Source organism: Chaetodon trifascialis, chromosome 7, assembly GCF_039877785.1.
Source record: "Chaetodon trifascialis isolate fChaTrf1 chromosome 7, fChaTrf1.hap1, whole genome shotgun sequence".
NCBI lineage: Eukaryota > Metazoa > Chordata > Actinopteri > Chaetodontiformes > Chaetodontidae > Chaetodon > Chaetodon trifascialis.
Window position 1 is genome coordinate 28,096,472 of NC_092062.1, and position 22,862 is coordinate 28,119,333.

At 43.2% G+C, this 22,862-nt stretch overlaps 3 protein-coding genes across 10 annotated transcripts in view; all 3 read left to right on the plus strand.

Annotated features, from left to right (window-relative positions):
* cspg5a (chondroitin sulfate proteoglycan 5a) overlaps positions 1-7,886 on the plus strand; it is a 53,310-nt gene extending 45,424 nt beyond the window's left edge. For 4 of the 8 annotated variants that reach the window (XM_070965773.1, XM_070965777.1, XM_070965772.1 and 1 more), the window contains exon 5: positions 6,861-7,886. In XM_070965773.1, coding sequence (XP_070821874.1) covers positions 6,861-7,028 — 168 coding nt within the window. In that variant the 3' untranslated portion in view covers positions 7,029-7,886. Of the gene's footprint in view, positions 1-1,786; positions 1,844-4,691; positions 4,794-6,860 lie in introns of all 8 variants that reach the window. The other 4 variants (XM_070965774.1, XM_070965776.1, XM_070965780.1 and 1 more) reach the window with 3 other exon arrangements.
* Positions 7,887-18,157: 10,271 nt separating this feature from the next.
* Positions 18,158-21,117, plus strand: elp6 (elongator acetyltransferase complex subunit 6). Its single transcript, XM_070966506.1, has 7 exons — positions 18,158-18,441; positions 18,656-18,734; positions 18,824-18,894; positions 19,266-19,390; positions 19,665-19,881; positions 20,078-20,239; positions 20,497-21,117. Exons 1-7 carry the CDS (start codon positions 18,388-18,390, stop codon positions 20,620-20,622), a joined length of 834 nt encoding a protein of 277 aa, XP_070822607.1. The 5' UTR covers positions 18,158-18,387; the 3' UTR covers positions 20,623-21,117.
* A 104-nt stretch (positions 21,118-21,221) lies between these two features.
* scap (SREBF chaperone) overlaps positions 21,222-22,862 on the plus strand; it is a 32,154-nt gene continuing 30,513 nt past the window's right edge. Inside the window, exon 1 of the mRNA XM_070965542.1 lies at positions 21,222-21,380. The gene's annotated coding sequence lies outside the window, so the exon portion shown is untranslated. The remainder of the gene's footprint in view (positions 21,381-22,862) is intronic.

A 22,862-nucleotide genomic window follows, 5' to 3' on the forward strand; every position in this document is an offset into this window, starting at 1 on the left:
GTCTCCTTTTTAACCACAACCAAAAACCATTTCCACTGCCCCCACGGACCAGAAGTCCAAGGAGTAATAAAAAATATCCATCATCACCTCCTAATAACATCTCTAAAATTTCCTAACTCAACACCACCCATCACAGACCCCAAAAGCCCCTCTCATCCACTGGACTGAATAGTATTTGTAAATGCTGTAACTGGTTTGTTTTAGCGCACTTAAAGGTACCCTGTGAAGTATTTGCCACTGCACAGGTGGGCACATGTCTGCATTCAGTTTCATGCTGTTCCGCTGATTGACAGTTGGTGGCAGTAATGTGCCAAGACATGAAGCAATGTGTCAGAAAAGGCAGGGAAGAAGACGAGCTAGCTGCAAGCTAGCAAACATGGATGTAAACAATGAAGGTTTCAAAAATCTTAATTTAAATCTGCTTGCAAATGTTTTATAAAGGAAATGTACTCAACATGTTGGTTACGAATCAAGGATGATGTGGACGTAACTTTGTTTACACAAAAACTGCACAGGGTACCTTTAAATAAGAACAAGGTTGGGTTTCAATTCTGGATCTGGTTTCAGGTTTACAAAATCCACAAGTTCACTTAAATGTGAGGCTAAAAAGTCAAGTCTTTTAGCTCCTCTTACTCTTTTGTATTTAACAAACGTAATAAGCAAAACTTTTGTATAGCTGGATTCTCATTTTTAGGCCACTGAGATAGACAAAGCTCCTCTTGTCAAACAATTGAACTCATTGCTACACGTCAATTTCATTCATCTGAATATCGCAGTTTTGCTAATATTTCAGTCCTTATAGAGCTCATTCTGGACATCTGGAGCAAGAAACCTGTGAGAAATTGTGTGGAAAAGTGAGTTTATTGATACGAAGTGTTTCTTCTAAGCCAGCAAAAGTTGATTAAAGATCAACGGAATCTTTGAGTTTTTGATATTTATAACTTTAGCTATGTACAAATGTTGAGAGCTAAACCCAGATAGCTTGTGGGTTTGAAAGGATTTGCTGAGCGGATTGGATTCTAGATTCAGATTCAATACAACAGTATTGAACCCCAACCCTAGTGATAAACTGGCAGCCTTTCTTTGCATATCCTCATGGTCCAGATGTGGTTCGCTCTGCCCTCCTGTTCATCCATTTACCCAAAAACAAACAGAACAGATCTCCAAATACTATTCAGCCCAGGTTTATTTTCTAACACATGTTCCAGCTTCATGGGAAACTCACTTGGACATATACAATAGGCTTCCCCAATCCAAAAACCATACCAACTCACCAGTTTTCCCCCAAATACACCCACTAATGAAGCGAATAACCCCAGTTCCCTTCCAAACTAATATCCCAATCTCACAATGGTGGAGAAGCTCACCAGGAATATCCAAACCTGCATTTACTGTGGTAACACGGAACAATGGCCAGACAGCAGCCGAGAGTCTGTTTGAACAGTCGGTTTCTACCTCAGAGATACTGTAGCCGGCTGGGAATATCAGCTGTCGTCTGAAAGGAAGTCTAGGTACTCCGACTATTGGTCTCTGTCTCCAACGCTCAGTCTCCCTCTGTCTATTTTATCTGTCTGATTCTATCTTTTCCTGTCTGCCTCCTCTTTCTCTCTCCATCTTTCTCGCTACTTCATCTCTTTATCGTCTCTGATCTCCCACTCACCTTCTCTCTTTCTGTCCTCTTCGATCAGTCTCTCCGTCTCTCTGTCCGTCTCTACCTGTCTTTCTCTGAGGATGCCTTGTATGGTTTTGAGGAGTATAACCCTTTGCCCCATCCCCCTCCCCTCAGAAAACCATGAGCAGATACACCTGGGAGTGTAAGACCAAAGAGGAGTCCGACTGTGAGGTAAGACCAAATCCCGAATGTCAGATAGTCCCGCCCCCCTCTCTCACCTTCCCAAACAGCTCTCTCATTGTTACTGTGGCCCTGTCAATCACCCTTTCTCAGCTCTCAGTGGACCGAGTCTTACCCCCTCACCAAATAAAGAAGAAATATCATAAAGCCATGACGAGAGACAGATCCATGTACTTAATGTCCCCATTAGAACTGAATAGACTAATTTAACTCATTATTTTTAATCACATCAAATCAGGTTTACCAACACGTTTTAGCTGATATTTAGTAAATATATTAAAAATCTTCCTACATACATCACATTAAAAGATATGGTCAGATTCTTTAAAGTCTGTCTTAAAGGCGAACTGTAAAAGTCTGCGTACAGGTCTTGGACCTGGAATTGATTTGTGTAGTTTTGTTCAATGAGCTGCTTGATAAAAGCATGAAAACTGTGTGAAATTGCCCCCCAACATCTTAAACTGCAGAGCCTGGAAATAAAATCCAAACCCAGTCGTAAACATACGTAAAAACTGCATCGGTCCTGCAGCAGCAAACTGTTGACCTTGTGGGGACCTTGTCACATGTCGAGACAGATGACGTGCTACCTTACCTACACACACACACACACACACACACACACACACACACACACTGAGGTAATGACTGACACAAGAAAACCGCAGCAGCCAACATGTCCTCATACCAAGACGGCAGAACAGCTCGTCTGCCAGTCACAGTGTATGTGATCATTGAAGAGCACCAGCAACAGGTGCGCATAGAACTGGAGTTACATCCAGTAACCCTTATGTAACATTAGGAAACGGTCGTAGTTATTTTAAAACTACTTTATTGCATTAGGTAAAGATGGTGGTTTGTCTTAAAATAGGTACTTATTAAGTTACATACGTAAGTTAACTTATGTTATGTATTACGTGTTATGTGTTACACAAGTTAACACTGACTGGTTTCACATGGGACATTAGCAGCAGCCTCCTGGGTGAAAGTCCACTGTTTGTCCACCTCCTCCACGTGGACCTGATTCTACGCCACCTGACGTCTTCCTTTGCTCCCCTCATAATTACTACAGCTACCCAAGGTCACCACCTAACAATGAACATGAATATGGTCATAATAAGCGTCTTGCACAGACGACCTGTTTGCACAGTTTGTGGAGAGAAAATTGAATTTACAGAGAAACTGAATCATACACAAACACAGAAATAGACAGTCATGTAAAAAAACCACATGCACACAGACATTTTGCGTACAGCCAGCGCACGCGTGCACACACACGCACACACGGCAGTCATTTCTGCACAATAACACAAAAAGCACTTATGTTTCCCTGCAGTAATAGAAGGCTTTGGGCTTCATTCACTGTGGCAAATTGAACTCTCTTGTCCTCAATCTTCCCTCCACAGTAATTCAGCAGAGTTCAGCCACACTGTTTCCTCTGCAGAAAACGGTGACTGGAATTGTTTTGTAGTCTGTCAATACTAAACAAATCCAACACAGAAAATGAATTGACCAGGCCGCAGCTTCTCAGACAATTTCATTTTCATCGACTGGGGTCAGTTCAGTTGCGATGAGAGCTGATTCAAAGTCTAAATGCTGCCGACGGGGGGTAATATTGTGCATTTCAAAATGAGTAAATTGTGCCTGTAATTGGAACACGTTAATCATCACAAACATTAGAGCAACCAGGTTCTGTGATGTGAGCGGTACTATGTCATATTTCTCTTTGAACTGGTTTTGTTTGTAGGCAGTTAGCCTGTTAGCAGCACTGCGGCTACTGCTGCAGATTTCCCAAGTTATTTAAAGGACGTCACTCTCTTTGCACCAGAAGAAACTCAACCTTCAAGAGTATTCAGAGGAGAGACAGCAAAGTTTCTATGAAAATGTGAGATGAATTTTAAACTTTTAAGACAAGTGAGACCCAGACTTTGCATCATTTCAATGATAGAACTCATATAAATCAACTATTCTTCAAACACGTCACGTCCAGTTGTTAATTGATGGAGTGATTCATAACGATGCGTCCCTGTGTAAACTGCACGTCTCGCTTCAAGTCATGAGGCTGTGCCAATCAAACAGCCACGAGTCCTCTTAAAAATGGTCAGTCGTCTTCCATTTCCTCTGCACACCACACAAACACAGACATGCATATGGAGTGGACACAAACACACCAGGCGTAAGAGTCTCCAGTACGCTCAGCCAGCTGTGAGGCTAATTGCATGTATTCAAACATTAGCATGCTAACATGCTTGCAAATGAAATATTTAGCCTATTAGCTTTAAAGACAAAGTACAGCTGAGATTGTTAGGAGTGCCATTAGTTTAACAGATATTTCACCATGAATCAAAATATTAGATAAAGCTGAATTTTCACCTGATGGTGAATTAGCCGCACTGCTAATGTGGCTCGAAAAACAACAAAAAAACAAATTTCAACAACATGGTTGTCTCATTTTTTACAAAGTAAAACGTACGCCCTCACAGTTACTTGAAGGATGCTTTAATCACATAAAAAATCTACATACTGCGACTTTAAGTAGATTAATATGTTTGAAGGGTTTTTCCAAAAGCTTCTTCTGCGTCTCTGCACTCTAAAATAGCTCCTGTAGCTCCTCCAACCACACCTAAAACCCACCCGCACCAGCCCACTAAAACACAAAAAGGACATTAGGAACTGTCCACGTGCCTCCATCATCATCATCATCAGAACCCTGTTTATCTCTGTTCCCACTCCCCCCAAAATGACACCCACTCTAAAGTGACTCTGTGCCTCCCACCCGCTGCCCGCCCCCCCCTCCACCCATGCACAACAATGAAATCCAACAAACAAAAACATTTTCCAGTTTCACGCTGACGGGAGGACAGAGGGCCCCTATCCTGTAACCATGGAAGTGACGTATCCACACGTCCTGCCTGAAGTTACTATCTAGGCCAACAGCCAGCGGGTAAATGCTCTCACTGCTCTTCCTTTCTAAAAGTGCCATTGAATCCAAATGCAAACATTCAATTAGGGTGTGTTTGTTAATGGCACAGGCCTCCGGGTCTGGAATTTGATGTGTGTGTGTGTGTGTGTGTGTGAATGTGTCTATCTCACCATACTCTACTTGTGTGTTTGTCTGCAAGAGTGTGTATGCGCCTGTCTGTGTGTGTGTGTGTGGCGAAGAGGCGCAGACGGACGCCCCAGGATGCCTGAGCGCAGCAGGGTCGATGATGCCATGCAATATTAATGGGGATAAGAGGCTGGAAAAACAGAGCTAAAACGGACTCCGCAATCAATTTGTCCCCCCTGACCTTAATTAAATTCAGATGAATTGAATTGAGGCTTTTTAAAACACGCTGTTGTTTTACCCCCTCCAGCGACTGCTTGGGCATGTATGACGGTGGTACCCACAGATGAAAGGCCAGGGTGGAGAGTTTGTCTTTTTGTTTCGGGGCCAGTGAGTGGAAGGAGGAGGTGAAGCAGGAGGAGACGAGGCGTCGTGCATGAGCGATCACTGAACATGGGGGCGTACTGTAAGGCTCTTGCATGTGGATGTGCATGTTCTTCCCGGGCTGCCTGAAAGGGGGGGTGGGGGTGTCGCTCATGCATCTCACCTCGCCGTCTCCTCGACCAAACGCAACATGCCAGCCGAGCATGACGATGATCAGACAGTGGAGCCTCTAAACCTCTGAAACGGCTGCTCCCGAAGCTGTTTTTGCTTGAAGTAACAAAACAATTTGATTTTGCCAAATATTTTTTGGTATTTTGCTGCATTTCGGCAGCCTCTAAAGCATCATACCAGTGCTTCCTTTCACAGGTTATAGCTTTTTTACTACTAATCAAACATACTTGACATCACCAACAGTGCTGCTGTGGTCCAGAAAGTTTACTGTATTTCAGGAATCCATTGGTTTCCATTCATATCTGCACAAACTGAAAATCTATCAGCTCACTCAGGAAGTGTACTTGAGTTGTGTAACCCATCACAGCAAAGTCTACGTACATTTTTGCCATTTTTTACAAGAAAAAGAATCAGGCGTCCCTGATATCATTAACAATGGCTCTGTTCTCTCTTCAAGTGTCCCCGTAAGCCGTGTCAGCGTGAGCCAACGTGAACAAAACAAGGACCCTGAAACTGAAGCAGCTAAATGGAATTCAGACATTATTCATTTCGTTAGTGAGACCTGTGCTTTTCTCACATCTTCTGGGAAAAGGGCCTTTATCTTTGCTGTGATGGATTACACAAGTCAAACAAGTTTCAAGAGTCTGCTGTACAGAAATGAATGGAAGTCAATGGCTACCTGGAGTAACAGGAGTAATAGAACCAGAAAATGTTCAGAGAAGGTCCGACAAAATGTAAAGATTTGTAGTTCGGGAGCTGAAACACACTGGTGTGGTTCTTTAAAGCATTAAGATGGAACATGAAAAAATGCTGGAGTGCATGAAAAATCCAAAGTTCTGGGATTCTTCAAAAACATTTTGAGCCGCAGTTCATTTCATTCAACCCAGACAAGAACTTCGATGTTGGGCGATTCTGCAAGATTAGATTACGTTCAATGACAAGGATTTTTTTAGCTGGTGTTTTTTATAAACTTACTTCCTAAAATATGTGCACATCCCAACTTTGGTAGAAGAGTAATCAGTGGTTAAGGTTCAGTTTGAGTGAAGGTCAGAGAAACGTGCTAACTTTGTTGTTCTGCATGGAAGTCAGACTCCGCACCTCCAATCGCATCATGTCTGGTACAGACTACTTCCTGAAATGGTGCTGGATGTTGGCATTGGACGTAAATTGTGCAGAATTGTCCAATATGGACGTACTTCTGTGGGACGAAAGGCTGCGTTTCTTCTAAAATCAACATAGTTTTTGAGGAAGTCCAGTTCTGATGGGTTGAATTTGCCAGAAAGGCTTTGAAAGAATTCAGAAAGGTTTTCATAGCAGGCTCAAAGTTGAAACAAAGTGAACTTGGATCTTGTTGTGGTTCTAACTGTACGTTCTGCCCCCACCCCTCCACCTCCACCCCTCCCTGGGTAGGATGATCCTAATTCCCAGAACAAGCTGGAGGACCCGGTGAAGGCCCCCACCAAGGAGGACGACTCCCTCAACATCCACAACTCTCTGACCCCCAAACACGAGAACCACAAGGTCCTGGGCGAGGAGAACTCCTCGGAGGTAAACTCACTGCAGAACAACATGATGTGAAAACAAAACAGAAACAAAACCACCCAGCAACCTGACAACATGACACCCAAAACGACAAGGTGCGCCGGCAACGGGAGGCCCCAAATCCCTCCCCGTCCCCCCTCCGTCCGCTGCCGAGCGCGCCTAACCGGTCAACCAACCAACCAACCAACCAACCAGCCTGCCAACGTACCAGCCAACCCAGTCTGCAACCGTCTCCGACACGGCAACACTGCCACCGAGCGGCCCGGGCCGCTGCAAAAAAACGTACACCGCCACCGCCACTGCCCCAGCTGAGAGTAACCCTCCACCCAGCCTCACCCTGCCGCCGCCTTGCAACCCCCCCTCCCCTTACGTCCACTCACGCCCTGTTTCGCAGCCCCGCCCCCCTTGTTGCTGTCACTCGACTTCCCTTATCTCTCTTACCTGCACACACACAAACACACACACATAAGAAGCATACACATACAGTGAAAAGATGAAAACATGAACACGGTTATATGTATACACACACGCACACACACACACACGCACACACCTTCCCCTGCCTGCATTGGTGTATTTTGTAAAAAGAAAGAAATCATACAGAAGTTTAAAACGTACGTAAAACGTCATTGTAAAAAAAAAAAATTAAGATAAAGCTACTGAGAGGTTTCGATGTTTGTCTGACTAATCCAGTGAGTATGTATAAATATTGGAAAAAAATTGCTTGGATTGATTTAAAAAGAAGCAACACAATGTGTCTTGGTTTTCATTGATGTGATTTCTAATCCTTTGATGTACTTGTTTTTTTGTTTTTTTTGTACTTTTTTGGGACTTGGAACAGAGAATAAACAAACAAGATTCAGACAGTTGTTGAAATAAACCTTTTTAACATGATCTCTGGTGGATCCTGTGTTTTCCTCAGCGTCGTCTCCCCTCTTTTCCCCGTTAACTCCAACACTCTGCATGGCTTTGAACGCAGCTTGTTAGATCCTTGTCATCAGTGCGCTTCCCTGCTTACACACACGCACACACACACAGGTTTGGACATGGTGAAGTAAACATTAACAAATCTCACTTTTAGCTTACTTTTATCTGAGCTTGACGTTCATTCATGACCTTGACTACCGCACAAGATCCACTTGTTCGGCTTCTCGCAGCTTTTGGCCACAGCCTTTATCGGTGGATGGAGTTGGCTCAGTTGTCATGGAGATGCTCAGTTATCACATGACCGAGATGCCAATCTAAGTTTATATGATAACAGCTAAACCATATCAACCTCATCGCAGTCACCTCAATCTGCGGATGAAGTGCAAGAGATCATCTAACTTGACCCATCGTCCAAAGGATCGCAGTTTATCCATTATGTCAAGATGCAAACCAATCTCATCTTTGGTGAGTTACGAGGGTAGATTACCAGCTCATGCCTTGAGACCCCTGAACTCCAGGCTCGCTGTGTAGCGGCTACGCTGGTTTAATGTAAAAGCTAGCTGAGGAATGTGCATCATTAAAGCATCATCAGCTGACATGATGAGGGACGATCCTGCTTCATTTGCTGAACAGGAGGGCCTCTCTTGGAGAAGGTCCCTGAGTCGTTATTTCTGCCAAGAGGTGGCAAATTCCTTATCAAAATAACTGAAGTGGCAGGTAGTGTTTTAGCACTGAATAACTGGGAGGTTCAGAACCACTAAAGCTCCTACAGATATAAACATACAGACTTGAAATGTAAGCTTCTTCACCGCCTTTACAAGCAGGAGGTTTAAACCAGAGCCGTGTACGAAGTGTAAAGTCAGGAGGTCGATGATGTGAGATTCAGCGTCTCCAGAGTGGACAGCTGCTCTCCTGCTCGAAAATGTCTCCACAGCATAAAGCATGAGTCCAACACCACGTACCAGTCTGCTGCTTCTGCATGCTTCCTGCCTCCAGAGACGCCTCCCTGCTTCCAGCTGGACGCACTTACACACACATGCAAATGAAGAACACCTACCGATGCACGTCCAACATATGAGCAGTGAAAAATAAACATCTCCTGCAGACAGAAACGGTATTAACAGCACACACACACACACACACACGCACTCGTAATGCGTAAAGTGGCGAAAAAATACAGAATGAGTTTTCTGATCATATTACAGCTTTTTTAAACTGAATAAACTGACGTGATTCATTAAATTCAGTCTAAATTTACAGACGTCGAATTGTCAAGTGGACGTGTAGAGAAAGTGTCTGTCCACCTGAGACTTTAAAATCAGACTTTATACTCCCACTTCACCACATTTCAGTGGCTAATATTGTACTTTTCACTGCCCTTCATTTATCAGACAGCTCTCGTTATTTTGCCGATTCAGATTATTAATACAAAATCTAATCAAATGATAAATTTTGTTGTATGACTGTAGACTGATCTACACAGCAGAATATAAAAGAATTAGCTCCACCTCAGAACTGACAGTGTAGAAATGAACTCCTCGTATTCATCCTTACATGCCAACACACACACACACACACACACACACACACGCACACACACGCACACTCCTCCCACACATGTTTCAGCGCTGCTCTATAAAACGTTGTGTGTTATTCAGGATGCTGAACTGGCACAATAGAGCGCACACACAAACACACATGCGCACACACATGCACATTTACATTCATACACACAAAAAGCATCTGTCAGCTTCCCATGCTCACTGCCACTCGCTTTCTGCGACACACACACACACACACACACACACACACACACACACACACACACACACATTCATATTTCTTTACTTGTGAGGACACTGACTGACATCATGCGTCTTACCCGAACTGAAACCAGAGATGTTTTTAAGTCTTCTGGGTCGAGTCCAGGTCAAGTCTCAGGTCTGAAGTCGAGTCAGATCTCAAGTCACTGGAGACAAACCTTCAATCGAGTCTCAAGTCATTTAACACAAGTCTCAAGTTGAGTCTCATGTCAGTAGACTATTCAAGTCAAGTTTCAAGTCATGTGACTGAAAACCAAGTCAAGCCTTGAGTCATTTAACTTGTCTCGAGTGAGGTCTGAAGTAATTCTAGATTATTTCAAGTCAAGTTTCAAGTCATTCTAGACGACTTGAAGTCTCAAGTCACTCTTGATGAGTCCCAGGTTCTACAAGATGTGTCTCAAGTTGATTGTCAAGTCATTCAAGACATATTCAAGTCACATTTCGAGCCGTTTGACATGTCTCAAGTTATTCGAGTCCAGTCCAAGTCAGGTCTGAGGTGATTTGAGACAAGTCTAAGACAAGTCTCACACAACTCGAGTCTCAAGCCAAGTGCCAAGAGTCTAAGTGCAAAACAGAAGTCTTCATAAGTAAACTGCAATTCAAGTCCAAGTCTTTCAGGTCTGTGAGGTCCAATGAAATGATGCATCCTCCTTAAAAGATGCCTTAGTTTTGTTCTTTTTCATATTTTAACCTACATATAAAAAACCTACGTATAAAACTCAAACTGGTTCCCACCAGGAAAGTACAACAGCAACACACACACACACACACACACACACACACACACACACACACACGATGTGATAAACACACTGAAAGGGTCTCAGATGAGGCCGCCGTGCTGCCGGCCCTTTGTCGGGTTTCTGCTTTGGACCGCTGAGAAAACGAAGGGTTAAACAGCGTTTCAGCGGGGGACCCTTCCCAGGGTGGAGGGGTGCTGATGGGTGGAGGAAGGGGGAAGGTCTGGGTGCACTTCTCTTTCTTCAAATAAATAAAGGGGGGGGGGCTCATAAGGTTAAAGAAAAGACTTTTTAAAAATTCAGAATAGGAAACAGCAGTAGGTGAGCAACAAAAACAGCAACAACTGTGATTATCACCCTCATTTATTCCTGTCAGCCTGTGTCACACACACACACACACACACACACACACACACACACACACACACACACACACACACACACACACACACACACACATGTAGAAGTTGGCACATGCAGTCACATGTGACTGCACATGCTCAAACACACTGACACACACGCAGAATAAAGGAGGGTCCTCTGAATTGAAACGAGCGACGCGGGGGTACCAGCGGACGCCATGGCAGCAAGTGTGTGTTACATCCACAGCGAGGAGTGCAGTGGGGTGGGGGAGGTGCCGTCATCTCTCTGAGAGTAACACTGTGACACAGTGAAGCTTTTTGTGTTCATTCAGAAGAAAAAAAGCAACTTTCACCATTTCACAGCCGCTGAAAGTTCTTATGAATACATGACGATCAGCCGGAAAGCGAAGCTGCTAAAAGATGATCTACAAGATCTTTTATTTATTTATTTATTTTTTACAAATCACTCACTGAGCGCCAAATGTTTCTCCTGGGAAGAAGCTACCACGCACCAAAGTCTGGAGCAGCACATGGGGAACGATAAAGCTCCATTTCCTCCACACCAACTGTCTAAAAGTCCATGTGGCATTGTGCGAGCTCATGCACACACTTCACTTCCACAGTGAATCACTCACTCAAAGATGACACCTGAGTGTAGCGCACCTGCATGCTCTGTAAATGAAATGTTGTGTTGTATGGGATGTTTAATGCTTTCCAGGAAAACGAGGTCAAGGTCAGAGCTGTAAAATATTCCATCAAACGTCCTCCTGAGGGTGTGAGAGATGACAAGAGGAGCTTAGAGTTTAAAGGAACTCATTTTAAGCAACGACGTGGACGCCTGCTTCATCACACCTGACCCCTCAGCGTGAAGCAGCAGCCTGTTGATCCCTATGTATCACAGCAGGAGGGGGACGCATTAACCCCTGTGAGTGTGTGTCCTCCGTGTCCGGTGACCTTTACGAACACTTCCACCACATCCTCTCCTCTGCCGTCTCTCTTTCACTCGTCTGCTGCTGGCGGCGATTTCACGCATCTTCAGACAGAGAGGGCGTCGTTGCCATGCAGTCTGAGCAGACGAGACCCAAACCCAGTGACCTCCGGGTTCCTCCGGCTTCACGCCCGTTCGGACGGACGAGGCAGATTAAGCGACTCTTATGCAGATTTACAGTCATCTAGTAATAAACTGAAGCATATCAGAGCATTAAAACTGCTCTGGACTCCACATTAGGTTACACGTTAAACCCTGCGATCCCTTCAGGCGACCCTAATCCTCTCCTACACAGCTGTCCAGCTGTCACTTACAGTTTCAGTCTCAGGAGACACACACACACACACACACACACACACACACACACACACACACACACACACACACACACACACACACACACACACACACACACACACACACACACACACACACACACGTTGACTTAGGTCACTTTGGGGAGCGTTGCATAGACTTACATTCATTTCCTGGAAACTTACCTGCCTAACCCTCACCTAACCGAACCAGAACAGACACAAAAATCAGCTTTATCTCTACTGGGGACACAGCTTTTGTTCCCAATTGGACAATCTGTCCCAAGTTAACAGGTCTGCAGTAACACACACACATGCACACACACAGAGGACTGTCCTCATCGTGACTCGAGTCAGATTTCAGTTTCTAGTCTTCATATCAGCAAAGGATGTAAATGTGAACAATACTGAAGACTTTTCATTGTATTTATGGGACAAGCTGTCAATGATGATGTCAAACTTTTAAAAAGACATCAAATTATGATCTTTAAGTGCAGAACTTTCACTTAAGTTAAGGTAGAAATATCCATTAAAAAAAACCTTTGCAAGCAAAATTCCTGAATTTTACTGGAATCAATATTTTTATATTAACAATGGATCATGTGACTGTTTGTCAGTAGTCACCAACCAACCAAACATAACCTGACTGTGCACTTCCCCTCACTTCAATCCAGCTTCAGGACAGCTGATGAACACAGTTAAAGAGCCTCAGGAGTTGGTGGAGACCAAAACTGAGCTGAAAGGAGACTGAATATTATTTGTCAGGCGGCCCGACATGAGACTCCAAATGAATGCTAACGCCTTTGTATCTGTTTGAAGCAGAAACTCTTTGCAAACAGTTTGATCATGTCAATTTAAAGGTGATAAATACAGTTATAGCAGCTTTATATTAAAGTATAACAGCATCAGCAGCAAAATGTTCTGTATATGTTATTGGTTTATTGTTACTGATGTGGTAACATGTACGAACCAATTTAATGTTGTTGAGCTAATTTAAGTGTTTTATGAGTGTCAGCGTCGTCTGTATTTTTGACCTTTGGTCGCGTGTTGAATGTGTCAACTCAGACACCAGAAAAGTTAAAAATATTTGGTATTTCACAGCAAGAAATGTGATGTTTTTACTTCTTTCCTGTCCCATTTAACTTGTCATCAGATTTATATTGTGTTCTCTTAGTGGGGTCATGAGAACCATTTTTTATTAAATCTATAACATTAGCATCATTTAGTTGATTATCTTTTGTATATATTAAGCTGAGGAGGTGAAGTAACTGTAAATGTCAGACAATTGTAGTGTGGTAGTAGAAGTAGAAAGTAGCATAAAATGGTAATACAAAAACCTCAAAATTATACGTGGATATACTGACTTATTTTCATTTTATCCAAAATCACGCAGCCACGCACTTGTTACTGCTGGTCTTCAAGGAGGGAAAACGCTCTCTGGGGCTACGATGCGTGTGGATGGTGTTATGGGTATAAAAGAGGCTTCAGGAAAGAACTGGTAACAGAGAACATGGCGAAGGCGTGTCAAGGTTTTCTCTTTTTTCTCTCTCTGCTCTTCCAAGTCAAACCTGCAGGGACTTGGGATTCATCAGAAGCCTGTGATTGGCTGACGATGTGGTGGAATGATGGTGTTAGGATCCTGAAGGGGCTGTTGTGATTGGCTGTGCAGATACACACACATAGTAGCGCGTGATGGAGGCACACAAAGTCACACATGCATGTGTACAAAAGCACACATATGACAATGTTGACATTAACATAAAATGTGCACGCATGCACTTCTAGACACACACGCACACACAGCGCATAGTGACACACACACGGAAAACTGCAGTGAATTTAGAATTACATGCATGCACGCATGCAAGCACACAGTGTGTCTTACAAAGCCGCCTGAAAGGAGGGATTGAAACCAAAAGGGAAGAGGAGCGAGGCGCGGGGGGGGTGAAGACTAAATGAATCGTTCTGGCACCGTCTAGTTTACTAATGAGGCTCAGAGGAATGCTGCTGATCAGAACAGGACCCTTTGGCTTCTTTCTGATGGAAATGTAGCAATACATTAGCAGTCTGAAGCAGAGTAGCCCCCCCAGCCCCCCGCCGCCTCTCTCCGTCCTGCACTACATGTGAACGAGTGACTGCTTTGGCAGCAGGGAAGTTTGATGGCAGCGACTTCAGAGGCCCGAGAGTGATGTGACCCAGCTACTCTCTTCAGACAGACTGATGATGATGATGATGATGATGATGATGTGTCACTAAATAAAGTCCTGTTTTGTTGTTGCTGTGGTGGTCAGTGATCTATTGTTGTCTTTGTTTGAGCTTCACCTTTAGCTGCGATGAAGTTTCTTCACTGTTCATCCTCAAAATTAGCACCTGTCAGTCAAAGAGCGTGGGCGGGGATGTTTTTCTCAGACCTATAGTTGATGAAGTTTGAGTTACTGTAGGTGGTATTTTTTAAGGTGGTATCTCAACCTTGTTGACTGCTAAGTGCTGTTCTTATGCTGCGTTTAGCCATGCTAGCGCTGTGGTTCTGTGAAGGCCAGTGTCTGTCTATTCTAACGATCCTCTCGCTTGTCCTCCATCGCCATCCACCTGTACGTTTAAATTTTCACCCATCAGTAAAATATCTCAACATATACGAGATGGATTGGATCAAAATACGGTGCACACATTAATGTTTCCCTCCGGATGGACTGTAATGGCTTTGGTGATCCCTTTACTTCTCCACTAGCACCATCATCAGGTCAAAGCTTCCAGTTGTCCACAAAATGGATGTAAACCATCAGCATGTTAGCGCTGTTTCTGTCTGTCATGGGTGTTCATGTGTCAGGATGTTTTTTGTTAATTAATTGTGCTCCTGTATTGTAAGGTGACCATCGACTTGGAGCTCCACCTCTCCAAGAGGACTAAGTTCAAGGGTTCCAAGGGTCCTTTTGCCCATTACGACATCTACCTCTGCAGGATGCCCAAAACCAAACCCCAAATCCCCAACGGGCCCACTTCAAAGACTGCTAACGGCCCCAGCAGAGCTAAGGACCGAGTCCTGCGATGGGAGGACGACACGTACCCTCCGTCTCCCCCCTGTTCCATCTGCAGCCCCATCAGTACTCACTCGCTGCCAGTCTCCATGATCGACGAGCCTCAGTGGACCAGATCGTGGACTCTGAACCCCTACACCCCCTGATGGACCGTTCCTCATATCTTTTTATCCTTGCTGTAATCTTGAAAATTGTTCTGTGAATGTATGTGCTGCATTTTGTTGGTGTTTAACCAGAAACTCTTTTTCAGGGAAACTAAAATTCACAATAATTTCTATGGGGTTTGCTTCCATAGTTTGACATGTACTGTATGTCGGGTTGAAACAGGAAGTTGGAGCATAATGTGGAGCTGTTTCAAGGGTCTGTCTTGGACCAGGACAGCACTGGACCAGTGGCAGCTGTCAAAAAGCCTGCTTTCCCAAAAATTGTTAAATGTCAGCAACTGGAAAGGATTATATGTTCGATGATTATGAAGTGTTTCAAATTAGGAAATACAAAGTAAAACTGTGACAAATTAAAAATTAAAGAGCAGGCAACAAGAATAACAATATGATTACAAACTGATCAAAAAGCAAGATATAATGAGCAATAAGAATAAAAATATGTATTAAACTAAAACTAAGAAAAAGCTGTATGTGTGTATGTCAATAAGATGTTATTTTCACTTATTTGTGACAGTATCAGACATGAATACTGTTGTACTTTACTAAACTGTGACTGCACTGAACCTCAGTGTCTTGCTTAGGAACACTTCAGGGACTGTAGGAATGTGTAACCATGTGTTTCTGTGCCAGCAATTATACCAGAACAAGCAGGCAGTTCGCCAAAAACCAGTCAATGACAGCTCATCGGATTGTTCTATATTACTCTACTCACATGACACAGTGTCTGTACTCTGATCCTGGTACAGTCAGCTCATTCATGTCTGACTCAGCAGAGTAAAATAATACTGATGTCTGTGTACAAGTACACAATGTTAGGTGATGCTTTGATGATCCCTGCTAGACCGTTGTGGGTTTTTTTTCCATGCAGACAGACAAAGCTGCAGAAAACAAAACTACCTTGATGACCTGACTTGTGGCTGATTATCTGCTTGGTCTTTAGACAGAGGAGGCTAAGATGTCTTTTACAGCACATCCATTGAAACGATGTCACTTTACAGAAGGAATATGTGAGAATTTTGGTTTCAAATTAATTAAAATTATTAACACAATGTGACACTTTGATGCTATGTTCAAGCATCTGTGAATTGTCATGTGTTCTTGTCTCGAATGTGAGTTTGCAGACTCAAGAAGAGTCAGGACCTGGCTATAACACTGTACTGTAGCACAGAAACAGTGAGGATGGAAAGGTTTCATCAGGTGTAATTTGTCCAACATGCAGGAGCAGCTCGGGGATGGTATTGCTCTGTCTGTTTAGGAGGGCTGTGTTATTAGTAAGACCATAAGAAACACGCTTAAAGATTAAAAAAGCAGATTCACTGCATTTACAGTCCTGATGTGAGCGGCTGATAGTGAGCTACACACTGCCATCTGCTGAGCAAAAAAATGATCAGCTGTTAATTTTCCATCTCCCATTTTACTTCAAAGTGTTTTTACTCGGCTGGTCTGCATGAACCAGGAGTATAAGATGGATGACTTACATGAACCTGCCTGAGTTTGATCACACTGAAGAGAGGTTTTCTGCTTCTGTATTCGATGCAGAGCCACACGCCTGTTGTTGCCACTGAGCATCAAGAATAGACGATAAAATATTTATATGACAACAGGTGCTCTTATGTCTATATTTGAGGCGGCAGAGCTTATAATTTGTTTAACCCTGCAATAACATATGATCAACACTGAAGGTTTCAATTGACGGACTGAATAAGTATCAGGTAAGAAACCTCAGGTTTGAGCTTATTGAGAATTTCCTGATAAATGCTTCTTCATAAATAGCATCTTCTACTACAGAATGACTGGATGCTGATCTCACTTGGAAAATAACCTCTCATATTTCTGACAGAGAGACAAACTGCAAATATTCTTCTCTGAAATTTCAAAATGTTTATCTTAATATTCTGTCATGCTGATGTCTTCTTAAAGAGTTGTGCTGCAGACACATGCAAACCTCAATTCAGCTGATTAAGTGCAACCATCCTCTCTTTGGTGTTTTAACATGTATCCTGACATAAGGTGAGAATTCCTGCTTCATAACCTCTGCATAGAATTAATCTATTCCTATGAAAATGATGACATTATTATTGTCTTTTTCAGGGTCAGCGTGGAAGAGACTCCTGCAGTGGATGCAAACAGACAGATTAGAGAGTAATAATAGAAATAACAGGAAAATATTAACCAATGCACTTAGACAGTCTCAGTTTTTCTTAATTAAGTATTACAGAAACATTTTTACAGCAATGTTAATTCTCACTTGAGTCATGTTTGGATGCTAAAGTGCATTAATTAAAAAAAAAAAAAAAAAAAAAATCTAATTTAAAGTGCAACAATAAACAGACTTTGAAAGATGATCCTTTTCTTATATTCATCTAACTGCTGCTGAATTTATTCCTGCATGAAACTTGTGTTTCTAATGATACTAATAACAATGCTTATATCACTACTACTACTATTACTACAACTGCTACTATTACTCATTAACACGCCATCACCAGCAGGAGGCGGTGTCTTCAACAAACACCTCGAAGAAGTCGCCATGTGTTATCAAAGATCGTCTATCGAATGCACATACATAGCTGTCACAGTGGAGACCAAGCTGTCTTAGACCTGAGGCGGTTTGTTTCTAAAGAGAAACTCCGTGATAATCTACAATTCAGTCTTCAATCTTTGTTTTGAGTTGTAAAGTTGCATAAAAGTAGTACTAATTATTCTGGAACGTGAGATTTTCATGCAGCAGTAAGCCGCTACAAAGGGCTTCTTCGTGGTCCAAATGACGTTTTTAAGGTGCAGAGTGAGACCTCTTCATTTGTTTTCACTCATCTTTGGTAACACGCTACTTGATTTTAGCACAGCAGCTAGCGGAGAGCAAAGCTGTCAAACTATGATTTCAAGTAAAATCTCTGACGTTACTTTTTAACCTGTGAATTTACAAGACAAATTTTGAGATCTATTCCCGCTAACAACTCCTATTTTATCACGATATTTTAGCTCGCATACAAACTGTTAAACTGATATTATTTGCAGTTAGATTAGCTAGCACGGTTAGCTATGTTTACAGAGCTCAACAGCATCTTGAACACCTCTCCTGACAGCTTCACACAGGTGAGGGGCTAACATTTTCTTTTTATTTGTCTAGCATGGTGATATGAACTATAACTTCACACACTGCTGTATTACGATGTAACACACTGTCTTACGTGCTAACGTGTGAGTTCCTCTTGTATCCGCAGCGGCATGTAGCAGCAATGCAACGTTAGCCGCAAATAATCCGGCATTCACACTTCTTTATCGTCAAATTTGCATCTTCAACCTACAGGGAGAATTTATCCTGGTCTCAGACAGACGGAGTGATGCCTCCTTCCTCATTCACCACTTCCTCTCTTTGTACTTACGAGGTGAGTTATTACCTGTTGCCAAACTGAGAGAAACAGTTAATTCAGGTGTGATGTAGTGTATTTAGCTGAACTCTCTTTTTCTGTTTCAGCTCGCTGCAAAGTGTGCTTCCTGGGTCTGGTACAGTCCTTCAATCATTACAGTGCAGTCAGCCAGAGACTGGTGAGTCTCCTCTGATGCCCCTGTGCTGTATTCTCATTTAACATCCTCACCTGAAGTTATTTGAGGCCTCGTGACGGGAAAAGCTAACATTTTATGTTGCAGGCAGTGTAATATTTTACTCCTTCAGCTGAATCATATGTGTTAGGCATCATGTCTTTCTCCTTTAAAACACACTTCCAATCCTGTTTCTTTTCATTTTTGTCACCACTTCTGTATTGATAAGTCATTGCAGTTCACAGGAATTGGAAAAAATCAGAAATCGAACACCAGATGAGCATTAAAAAGTCGACAAATAATGTGTGTTACGGCCAGTCAAATGCTGATGTGATGACACTGAACCTGTGTGTATCTGTGTGCGTCTTTGTCGTCAGGGTGTAAGCTTAGCGCAAGCAAAGGAAAAAGGGCAGCTGGTTTACTTGGAGGGACTGAAGGAGTCACTGTCTGTTTTGATTCCTCGAGAAAGCAACACAGGAAGTCAAGCCATGGACTTCCTCAGGTGCAAACAAGTCACCTGTCACATCTCTTTGAAACCACCACGAAGACAAACTTTGCTATAATCAAATTACTTGAGTGTATCCATCTGGATTATCAATCCAACAGTATTACATTTTTGAACTATTCTCAAATTTTGTCTCCAACATATCAATATGTAACACAATATGAAGGTTTCTTCACTTTGTACTTATGTAAGAATCCTATAAAAACGACACACATTTGCCAGTCTAACTTCGTTGCTTCTCTCATTTCTCCCTCGTGTCGTCTCTCCTCAGGGATCCTTCTGTCGGTCTGAGGAGTCTGTATGAGTTTGTCCGGTCCAGTATGTGCAGTACTGGTGGCGGTGGAGAGCAGGCAGATGGTGCAGAGGAGTGGGGACCCCCGGTGTTGCTGGTGGATGACCTCAGTGTGCTGCTGAGTCTGGGGGTGAGCGTCGGAGCTGTGTTGGACTTCAGTCACTACTGCAGAGCCGCCGTCTGCTCGCAGCTACAGGTTAGATTCTCACTGTCGAAGCACGATTGTATCGCTTTCTCTGGGCTGTGTTAAATAAAAGCTGCAGCTCACTTGGTCAAAATGTCCCCGCCATCTTGAATTAGCTTTCATTTGAGTTTTGTTTTAGTAAAGATGATTGGATGAAGTGAACAGATCTAATAAAAACTAATCGCCATGACTTTGACTGTGACTGCAGGGCAATGTGGTGATGCTGGCACGCTGTGATGGGGAAGAAGAGGAGGACGATGGAGATGATGAAGGCTCAGAGAGACTTCTGAAGGGCCTGACCCACCAGTGTAGCCTCACTCTTCACGTACAGGGTCTCCCTACTGGCTTCTGCAGGGACATACACGGGCAGGTGTGTACAGTATTTCTGATTCTGATTCAACATATTTTCTTCTACATACAAAATATTCAAAGTGCAGTTATCAAATTGGTCACCAGTTAATTTGTTTTTGATCATTTCACTGATTAATCAGACAATTATGTCAACTGTCTTTTTGTTTCTCTCTCATGAAAAACACGATTCTTTCCACCAAAATGGGCTCTGGCCTTGGTGATTGGTACTCGATGATGTGTTGCTGGTCTGGTCTGTCAAGTGTTTTTTGTTTTCAGGTGGAAGTGTGTTGGAGGAGGAGACAAGGTGATGGACAGTACACACAGAAGAAACTCTTTCAGTACAAGGTCCACGATAAAGGAGCCTCCTTCTTTGCTCCTGGGACATCCAGTGCTGTTCTTTAGTTATGCGGTTCAACCTCCTGGTTTGCCTTTTTCTGTCTCTTAAATGTGACAACTGACTATTCGCGCTACACAAATGTTGGTTGTTTGGCTGCCAAAGTGGTTGGTGAACCCAACGAATGTACCATCCATGGCCAGGCAGTACATTTGGATGCTCGATGGTGTGAAGGACTCAGTCTGGACCCCAGGCTGTCTGGAGGAAGGACGTCAGCTGATAGACCTCTGAAGCATGGCTCACTTTGCAAACAAAAGACCAGTTCAGTCTGATTATGAGGCTGTTGAAGATGTGACAACAGATAGGTTGTCAATATTCGGTCAGTAGGTGAATCAGTTTTTGTGTGTTTACAGCAGGTGATGTATAATTGCATCCATTTACATTTGTGATGGTTAATGAAAATGAATGCCTGATAGTTAAACTGCTCTACTGCACTGCTCACAGGTACTGTAGGTGTTTGGAGCTGTCGCTGAATGTTTAAATAAAATGGAATAAAACCGTGGAAAACGTTGTCGTTGTCTGCGCCCACTAGAGGTCGCCCTGTCCCTGCGCTCCATCCGCAGGGTGAGAGGTCGAAGTGGAGAGGTCTCTCCGGGATTTGACAACCAGTTTGGAAACACTGCTGCATGTCGGCGTCACGTACGGGGCATACAAGTTCACCTTTAGCTCATTTCCAAATTAAAGGAATAACGCGGAGGTTGCTCGCCAGTTTACCCAGGAGGACCACAGCAGCAGACATATTTGGGAATCTGTGAAGTTTGTTCAGGCAAGTGTGGGAACAGTTAAGCTATAAGTCGTTAGCAACGCTGTGAAAGTTAGCTCCGTGGCGGAAGAAAGCATGGGAGCTCATGAATTGTGTAATGACTTAATGTTAGCCGCTGAGCGTTGTTATGGCCACAGCAGCGTGGGTGCCGTTGCTGGGCTCACACGTATCAGTTTTATTTCTCTAAATCTCATGTGAGCCCCGGACATCGCAAACCATATTGTACATCTTAACATCGTCACCGTGCTAAGCAAGCTAACTTTAGCATTAATTTGGTTATTTGGCAGCGTTGTTGGCTACTAACTATTCTTACACAATGACAGCCCTGCTAATGTGAAGTTGGCAACGCCACCCCTTCGTGGCATGTGTGATCCATTTTTTGTTTACCACAAGCTTTTCTAGGTAATTGGTCAAATACATATTGATCAGGTTCACTGGGTTCATTGAGGAGGTAGCTAGGCGCCTGCTAGCTATGCATGTTAGCCTTTAGCTTGGTGCCATCACAAGTTGTCTACAGGTACACAAAAGGTACAACCTTTGAGATTAACGCTACACCTGGATGGGTATATGTAGCTGTGACCGTGTACATAAGACATGACTCTGAATTGCGTAAATTTGGTCTCTACACTTTTGAAAATGTGGTTATGGAGTGCGGTTAATGCGAGAGATCAACTCAGTCACGCACTCAGGTAACGTTAGCAAGACAGTTACTGGGTTTGTCGTTAACTTCTACTATCCACAAATTTTGTTTCGGTCAATTAACTGAAACCCAAATGAAACTTGAGTGTTAGTATTCAATTCCGACTATTACCACAAAGTTTTAAATTAGTGTTATATACTGAAAATTATATACACCCCGCGAGACAGTGGTAGCTAACGTTAGCTAGCTGTTGTTACTAGCGTCACTGTATATGAGCTAGCTTGTCAGTTGACACCTTGACGGCAGGTTGCTGAACAGGGACTCGTACGTTTTCCCAGGGAGGACAAACCGATGCTTATTTGTGTTTTACCATGGGGAATTTGACAGGCAACGTAATATATAAGGTCGTTATTTGCATGGACCAGATCAGTGGTTTCTGGTTCTATAGCTTCTCATGTCAAAGTATAGCATTGTTTATGGAGGCCATGACTGTTGACAAATGCTGTGTGGTAAATGTGACAAGGGCAGCTAAATGTGTACAGAAAGTCTGCTGAAGAGGACATCTGTCACGGCCTACTCAAACTCTTGTCTTGACATTTTGTCAAATTCTACCCTGATAAATCTGAAACCACACTTTATTTATTTGAGGACCACCCTGGAGCCTTTTTGACACACTTGGGCATCCGTGGTCCTGGCTGTGGCAGCCATGGTGCTAGCTTCTTCCTGGCAGGTGATGTTGCCACAGGGTTGCATCAGCCCCATCATTCGTGCATGTGTTTGGTGTGAGCTATTTCAACATTTTGGCTATTTTAACCTGATCTCTAGTGTTAATATGCTGTTAAAGG

Bases quoted from the DNA above. Each gene is read 5' to 3' on its own strand.
- elp6 (XM_070966506.1), top strand. From the start codon at position 18,388: ATGTTTACAGAGCTCAACAGCATCTTGAACACCTCTCCTGACAGCTTC. The intron at 18,735-18,823 runs GTGAGTTATTAC...TTTCTGTTTCAG, and splicing joins CCTCTCTTTGTACTTACGAG to CTCGCTGCAAAGTGTGCTTC. The intron at 20,240-20,496 runs GTGTGTACAGTA...TTTTGTTTTCAG, and splicing joins GCAGGGACATACACGGGCAG to GTGGAAGTGTGTTGGAGGAG.